Raw genomic sequence first — 7957 nt, forward strand, 5'->3', positions numbered from 1 at the left:
ATCCATTCACAATAGAGATTAATTTCTTTATGAAGTACTTGAGATGTTATAAAATGCCAAATGTGTTTTGAAATTAACAGGAAATTGTACACCCTTATCTGAAGCAGATATTTTGAGTAAGTTCATCTTAATTTGTTACTCTTGCTGTCTAAAAATTATTTGCATTAGTTGACAAATTTTGCACTATAACTATTGCCCCTATCCTCTACATGATACCACATTAACCGTTTTTTACGTTGTTCTGTCTATAATCATTTGTAATGTTTATAAACCTATGTACTGTACATATTTCGTCACCAGATGGAGTAAGCTAGTATCTGTTCATTTGGGACATCTCTCTCAACTCTCTCAATTAGAGGAGCACACCTGTTATCAAATTTTAAAGTTTAAACATTTAAAACCAGTAGCAGTGAGCAGATGAAGCTATTATGACATTAACTAGATATGTACGCCTTTATAAACATGTATAAACCTGAGCACCATAGTCCATGGGTGTTGATTATGAACAGTACTGAAGCAATACGAATATTTCCATTGTGTTTTCAACAAATTGGTTTTGTCCCCAAGATGATACTTGTTTGCAGTGTAATAATGTCATGTGATGATAATGCAGCATGCGTCTATTTAAAGGTTATCATGGCATACTGCATACTATTTCACATGCAATTATAAAAAGAAATAGTGGGCAGTATACAGTACAATGTATACTCCACAGTATTTAGGAAGTAGAACTCTGAACATGAACATTAAAGTAATACCAATATTCATGTGTGTTTCAGGTCAGCAGGTTCTTGGTTTGGTGGAGAATCAGAGCGATTGGTATCTGGGGAACCTGTGGAAGAACCATCGGCCATGGCCAGCACTGGGCCGTGGCTTTAACACTGGTATGTCAGAGAGCTTGCTGGTGTGTGTGAGGAGGGTGAGCCTAGTGTACACTTCATGACTCAAGCTCTTCTCCTTTGATGTTTTGAGTCAGCGACTGGTCTGAGACATGAAGTCTCGGATCTCTCGACTAATGTCTTGTTGTGTGTGCACTACTGCGACAGGTCGAGACTAGTCCCAGCCGCTATGACAGTTTTCAAAACAGCTTGATATCTAGACGTTTAGATTAGCCACAGCTAATGAAAAATAGCGATAGTGCAAGAGAAGGGCAAGGTATTAGGAAGCAGAAGACAAAGAATAATTATGTAATAAAATAAAACTTCACCAACGTCTCCCTACCCACTGTCTTTATTATTTTTATAATACTTTTCCTAAGCAAATTTTAGCAAATACGAATAAAAATGGGTGCGACGCGTTCTTTCATGCTTGTTGAAAAAGAGCATGGTGTTGGGTAGCAGTAGACAAAAATAATAAAAGATTTTAATAAATTCTCAGCAACATCAGCTGTTTTTTATAAAATCTGTTCTTTGAAAATGGTGCCAATAAGCATGAAAATGGTCAAGGGCCATTATTTTTTATGTTTTGACATGTTATCAAGTATAAACTGTGAGTTTGTGAATTAATTTCTTTATCTTAATTTTAGGATGCACTTTGGTCGATCCTTTTGAAACTGGACAACATTAAGTTATGTGCGGATTTAAAGAGAAATAAGCGTACGATCAGAATATTTTCTATAATCTATTTTCTATTCTCTGCTTTCTATTTTTATCACGATTAAACTGCATGCATTTTACCGCACACACCCGTTTTCTCCTATGTGTTACGGGTGGTCACACTAGGCATTGAGCATGCAAAATCTTTTCATACAACGCAATGGACCAGGATATGATGTCATGCGAGAGGACTTCTAGTGAAATTAAATAATAGATCACAAAAAAAACAAATAATAATATATTAGAAAACGTAAAATTTTTGTCTACTCACTTTCCTGCAATAATAATCTCCCAGCTTTGAAATAAGTATAATTTGAATTGAGCCAAGAGGTCAGCGTGTGAAGTTTCAGTCTCCTATTGGTTGCGTGTTCTCTTGTCATACAAATTCACCAAGCTTGAACTTTAGTACGCAGCATAGTACAAAATGTCTTCAGATTAGACTGTCCGCTCTGCTGCATTCGGATGCGTTTGAATGGAGTGCAAAGTGTAGTGTGACCTCCCCTTTACACAGATTATTGCATCGATCTCAAAGCACCACTGATCAAGAAGCACAGCAACAACAAACAATCTGATGCGGTAAGTCATGGCATCAGCACAAGTTATTGCTACTGCATGCCACATGTTTATGACAGCTTCATCCATCAGCAGTGAGGGATTTACATGTGATAAATGTAAGAAATTAGTCAGAATGATGGAGAAAATGAATCTGTATGCTAGTAGAGGTCAGTGAGAAAGAGATACATACAGGCTTCGTTTCAGATATGGGTTGTACAGTGAGCAACACACACTTTGGTTCCAGCTATAGAGCCCCTGCAGCAGGACGTTTGTACCTCATCAGCATACTCGTAGGGCAAAGTGATACAACTCTTCTGTTCCTGTTAGGATTTTCAAAAGATTCTACCCACTCAGTGATGCACCCATTGAGAAGCCTGTTTATAGGTGATTCTATTGAAAGGAATGTGGAAATAGAGACTCCAGCCACCATAGTACAATGCATTTCGGGTGTCACGTCAAATAAAAATGAACAAGTGCTGGCTAATGATAAACTTAGATTTTCTAAGATTGTTATTCATGTCGGCACTTACGATGTCCGGCTTCGCCAGTCGGAGATCACTAAATATAATGTTAAAGAGGTGTGTGAACTTGCAAAAAGGATGTCAAACATTGTAATATGCTCTGGTCCCATCCCTGCTCATAGTGGTGAGATGATTAGTAGTTTATTAGTGCCACTGAATTGCTGGATATCTGAGTGGTGTCTGCAGAATAGCATAGGACTTATAGACAATTGGACAAGTTTTTGGGGTAGACCTGACCTGCTAAAGAGATACAGACTCTATCCCTCCAGGAAAGGTACTGCTCTCCTCTGTAGTAACTTGGCTCGTAGTCTTAAAGGTTATATTGTTTGACTAAATGGGGCCCAGGTCAGGAAGTAGACAAACTGGCTTATCCGAACATCTACTATCTGTTTTGAGACGTTACACAGGTCACATAAACTATGACACATAACTTGGGCTACTAAACATTAGATCGCTTTCATTGAAAGCACTAAATGAAATTATTGCAGATCATAGTTTAGATTCTGGTTGACTGATACCTTGTTTAAACCGCATGAGTATATTAATTTAAACTAGAATGTACATTTCCTGAAGAAAATGTGAGTGGTGCTTGCCGTGGCAAAACTCGTCAAATAGCATATTATAACTGTTGAGATATGTTTTTTTTTACTCGGTTGCTAGGGTACCCCCATCTGGTTGCTAGGCAGTTACCATAGTGATATTTATCAAGTCTCCTTGCTGTCCTGAGTAAAATCAGTCAACCAGGAAGTCTCTACGATGTTCTGATCCAGAGATATGTGATTTTTTTATTTGGTTGCTAGGGTAACCCCTCCTTGTTGCTAGGCAGTTACCATAGTGATTCTAATCAAGTGTCTTTGCCATCCTGATTGAAATAAACCAACCCAGAAGTCTGTACGATTTTCTGGTGCAGAAATGTGATTTGTTACTCGGTTGCTAGGATAACCCCATCTGGTTGCTAGGCAGTTAACATGGTGATAGTAATCAAGTCTCCTTGCCATCCTGAGTGAAATAATTCAACCTTGAAGTCTCTACTGTTTTCTGGTGCAAAGATATGTGATTTGTTACTCGGTTGCTAGGGTAACCCCATCTGGTTGCTAGGCAGTTACCATAGTGATACTAATGAAGTCTCCTTGCCATCCTGATTGAAATAAGTCAACCCGGAAGTCTGTACTATTTTCTGGTGCAGAGATATGTGATTTGTTACTCGGTTGCTAGGGTAACCCCATCTAGTTGCTAGGCAGTTACCGTATTGATAGTAATCAAGTGTCCTTGCCATCCTGAGTGAAATAAATCAACCCAGAAGTCTGTACTATTTTGTGGTGCAGAGATATGTGATTTGTTACTCGGTTGCTAGGGTAACCCCATCTGGTTGCTAGGCAGTTACCATAGTGATACTAATCAAGTCTCCTTGCCATCCTGATTGAAATAAGTCAACCCGGAAGTCTCTACGTTTTTCTGATGCAGAGATATGTGATTTGTTACTCGGTTGCTAGGGTAACCCCATCTGGTTGCTAGGCAGTTACCATAGTGATACTAATTAAGTCTCCTTGCCATCCTGATTGAAAAAAAGTTGCACCCCTGGGGGGCAGGAGCTGCCCAAAGTTGCCCCATTGACTTACAATGGTGTAGGACGGCCCATGAAATGACATTGCATAGGGATATTGTATTGAACATAGCTCTGGATCACAGTGTCATAGAGACAAGGGGGCGGGCTCATTTCACTCAGACGACCAATCAGTCTCTCGCGATCATTGTGAAGCTATCAAGCCACGCCCTAGCAACAATTTAAGGCACCTTAGCAACAAGTCCTATAGACTTCTAATGAAAGACATCAAAGGGATATCTCCGGATAGAAGTGTCATAGAAACACAAGGGTGGTCTCGTTTTACTCGGGACAACAAACAGCCAATCATGAATCACCTCAACACTTCCTAGCCCCTCCCTAGCAACCATTGTTGAGCACCTTAGCAACCAAAATCCATAGAGGGATATCTTCCATTCTGAATGTCACAGAGGCATGGGAGTTGGTTTATATCATTCATACTGAACAGCAGCCTTTGGAGTTTCATGATTGGCAGCTGCCAAGCCACTCCCTAGCAACTAAACAGAGTACCCTAGCAACCGTTTAGCAATAACTATATCTCTGCACCAGAAAATCAGAGAGACTTCTGGGTTGATTTATGTCAATCAGGATGGCAAGGAGACTTGATAAGTATCACTATAGTAACTGCCTAGCAACCACATGGGGTTACCCTAGCAACAGAGTAACAAATCACATATCTCTGCATCAGAAAAACGTACAGACTTCCGGGTTGACTTATTTCAATCAGGATGGCAAGGACACTTCATTAGTATCACTATGGTAACTTCCTAGCAACCAGATGGGGTTACCCTAGCAACCGAGTAACAAATCACATATCTCTGCATCACAAAAACGTAGAGACTTCCGGGTTGAATTATTTCAATCAGGATGGCAAGGAGACTTGATTAGTATCACTATGGTAACTGTCTAGCAACCAGATGGGGTTACCCTAGCAACCGAGTAACAAATCACATATCTCTGCACCACAAAATTGTACAGACTTCTGGGTTGATTTATTTCACTCAGGATGGCAAGGACACTTCATTAGTATCACTATGGTAACTGCCTAGCAACCAGATGGGGTTACCCTAGCAACCGAGTAACAAATCACATATCTTTGCACCAGAAAACAGTAGAGACTTCAAGGTTGAATTATTTCACTCAGGATGGCAAGGAGACTTGATTACTATCACTATGTTAACTGCCTAGCAACCAGATGGGGTTACCCTAGCAACCGAGTAACAAATCACATATATCTGCACCAGAAAATCGTACAGACTTCTGGGTTGGTTTATTTCAATCAGGATGGCAAAGACACTTGATTAGAATCACTATGGTAACTGCCTAGCAACAAGGAGGGGTTACCCTAGCAACCAAATAACAAATCACATATCTCTGGATCAGAACATCGTAGAGACTTCCTTGTTGACTGATTTTACTCAGGACAGCAAGGAGACTTGATAAATATCACTATGGTAACTGCCTAGCAACCAGATGGGGGTACCCTAGCAACCGAGTAAAAAAAACATATCTCAGCAGTTATAAAATGCTATTTGATGAGTTTTGCCACGGCAAGCACCACTCACATTTTCTTCAGGAAGTGTACATTCTAGTTATTAAGTTGGCTTGTGAGAGCCAACTTACTGAAATTCTATTTAAACTTATTATTAAGTTGGCTTGTGAGAGCCAACTGTAAGCCCGTTTATCGGTCCAGTGACGGTCTCCAATAATACGGGTGAAGGTCTCTGCGCGTTACAGTCTTTCTTGTACGCAACACAACAATATTAAATGAAATACATTTTCTCTTATGTATTATCTCGTTATTTCATCTGACTCCATAAATGAAAAAGGTTTTTAATGATATCTGAGTATCATTAAAAGTGAGCGAATGTTTGATTATTCCTTTAACTCCTTTAATTGTACTTTACCCGTTTAGATTAAGAAACTATGTCGCTTTGAGGTCCTCGCGTGTTTTCTCTACACCGCGGGTCTCACGATCACAAGCGGTCAGTATTGGATCATCAAACAGAGGTAATTGCTATATACCTGAGATCGGTCACGTTCACGTATACACAATCAAAGATACTTCAGTATAGCCCCATGGAATTGCATACACTTGAATGTAACTTAACGTTTTCTTCAGTAGAGGTCACGGCCACTATTACAGATGTAAGTTGACCAACATAACTTCTCTTATAATAGCTTTGGATTGGCCATGCGTGGTTTCCCACGTACACTTATCTGGAGAAACATCAAATTAAAACAGAGGTAAGACACCAGATTTAGATTGGTCAAGCAGCGTTTGCTGTTCTAAACGGAAATTCCCTTTTGTCTTTGCAAACCAAGTACACTTGAATCGATGCCAAATATTAGTCGTCACTAATCTGACTGAGACTTGCGGTAACATACGAATCATTCAATCTGTTTGGGAAACACAATGTCAGAGTCAGTCAGAATAAAATCAAATGTTGACAATTTATTGACCAGGTAACATAATCAATTCATCAATTCCAATTAGACATTGATAAGTCAAAGTTAGACATTTTATCAAAACATAAGAAATACGAATTGCAATCACCTGAAATAAACTACAAACAGTAAACTGTTTGGGATCGTCTGATTACAGAGAGCCCTGAGCAATGTGTCACCTCTCCTTAAATACCCAGATAATTCAACATGCTTACCAAATGGTGGTGTCTGTCATTATAATTAGATTTTGGTCCCCTGTTGAGGGGGTTCCTGTAGATTAACATACAGGAGGTATGGAGGATCTGGGGAGGGCACACCTTTAAGGGGCACACCACATTTCACATATTTTATAACTTCTTTTAGCTTTTCATTATGGCTGGGAGGATGAGACCAGTTTACCAGGCGCACTGAGAGACTTTAAATGATACCAAACATGTTATAGTTACTTTTTGTACACACTTCACATTGCATAGGTTTTTAGTGAGCTTTAAGTGAGGAGGAGGAGTAAGATGAAGATACTTTAGAAGGGAGGTGTTAGCTGCACAGTATGTTGCATCTCGGATGTTGCTATTACATCTGCGAGAGAGAGTTCAGATGTTAATTCTCATGAGAGCCTTTTGTTTTCTCGAGGAGTAGCCCAGACTCACTGGCACCCGCCTTACAGTTTTCCCCGTTTGGCACCGTGGGCCACACACAGGGTTTCCTGCGGTGTCACTTCAGTCTTTGTAAGGTGGGCAGCTGTAAGGGGCTGAGAGCAAGTGCCATGTCTGTTGGTAGACCTGATGAGGCATCTGAAGTCGCAACACAGTGTCTGGTTGAGGTTAGCACATGTGTTCAGTTCATAGAGTCCATCAAGGCATTTGTGGCTTGTTCAGTGGACATGTCATTCCATCATGGAGAAACATCTGCTTCTGGTTGTACCTTTAATGATGATCTGACTCTTTGAAGAATTCTCTGCCACCTCCATTGGTGGTCTTATGGGCAGACCTCAATTAGGTGAAGGAGTTCTCCCTGGCAATGCATATACACCTGAACAGCTTCTTAAATGACCATGTAAAGATGAAACTCTGAAGAACTTAACTGACACAATAAAAGGTTGAGTAATACATGATGAAAAGACAAACAATGAATCAATGTCACCAGTGCGAGTGGTAATCCAGGTCTCAAGTGTGTATTTAAAAATGCAAAGGGGACTAATTAATCTGAATTAATTAAAGGAAAGGTGGCACAGAGTT

General features: G+C 39.9%; 1 protein-coding gene across 1 annotated transcript in view; it reads left to right on the plus strand.

Moving 5' to 3' along the window:
* large1 (LARGE xylosyl- and glucuronyltransferase 1) overlaps window positions 1-7957 on the plus strand; it is a 113553-nt gene that overhangs the window by 37287 nt on the left and 68309 nt on the right. The window contains exon 7 of the mRNA XM_052118848.1: window positions 780-884. Within this exon, the coding sequence (XP_051974808.1) occupies window positions 780-884 (105 nt within the window). The remainder of the gene's footprint in view (window positions 1-779; window positions 885-7957) is intronic.

The sequence above is a fragment of the Xyrauchen texanus genome, chromosome 45 (assembly GCF_025860055.1).
Source record: "Xyrauchen texanus isolate HMW12.3.18 chromosome 45, RBS_HiC_50CHRs, whole genome shotgun sequence".
NCBI lineage: Eukaryota > Metazoa > Chordata > Actinopteri > Cypriniformes > Catostomidae > Xyrauchen > Xyrauchen texanus.